Source organism: Trachymyrmex cornetzi, unplaced genomic scaffold (assembly GCF_001594075.2).
Source record: "Trachymyrmex cornetzi isolate Tcor2-1 unplaced genomic scaffold, Tcor1.1 scaffold122, whole genome shotgun sequence".
Classification (NCBI taxonomy): Eukaryota; Metazoa; Arthropoda; class Insecta; order Hymenoptera; family Formicidae; genus Trachymyrmex; species Trachymyrmex cornetzi.
In genome coordinates, this window is record NW_017295784.1 from 441,509 (window position 1) to 441,717 (window position 209).

Here is a 209-nt window from a genome sequence, read left to right on the forward strand (position 1 = left end):
CCTACAGGAAGTGATAAACCACCGAATACTACCATACAACAATTCGACGAGTCGAATATTACTATGACCGATGCCTTTACAACCATTACTTCTCCGTAAAAGCAAATTTCGCACACTTTTCGTTTCTCATTGTTTTATACAAATTTAAGAAATTGAAGATTTGATGAAGTACGCGTGTGACCGTTTTTCTGAATATATATATATATATA

The 209-nt window shown here is 33.5% G+C and overlaps 1 protein-coding gene across 1 annotated transcript in view; it reads left to right on the forward strand.

Moving 5' to 3' along the window:
* LOC108769028 (uncharacterized) overlaps positions 1–106 on the forward strand; it is a 4,067-nt gene extending 3,961 nt beyond the window's left edge. Inside the window, exon 6 of the mRNA XM_018519763.1 lies at positions 1–106. This exon is cut by the window's left edge and continues 57 nt beyond it. Within this exon, the coding sequence (XP_018375265.1) occupies positions 1–99 (99 nt within the window). The 3' untranslated portion in view covers positions 100–106.
* The last annotated feature ends 103 nt before the right edge of the window (positions 107–209 follow it).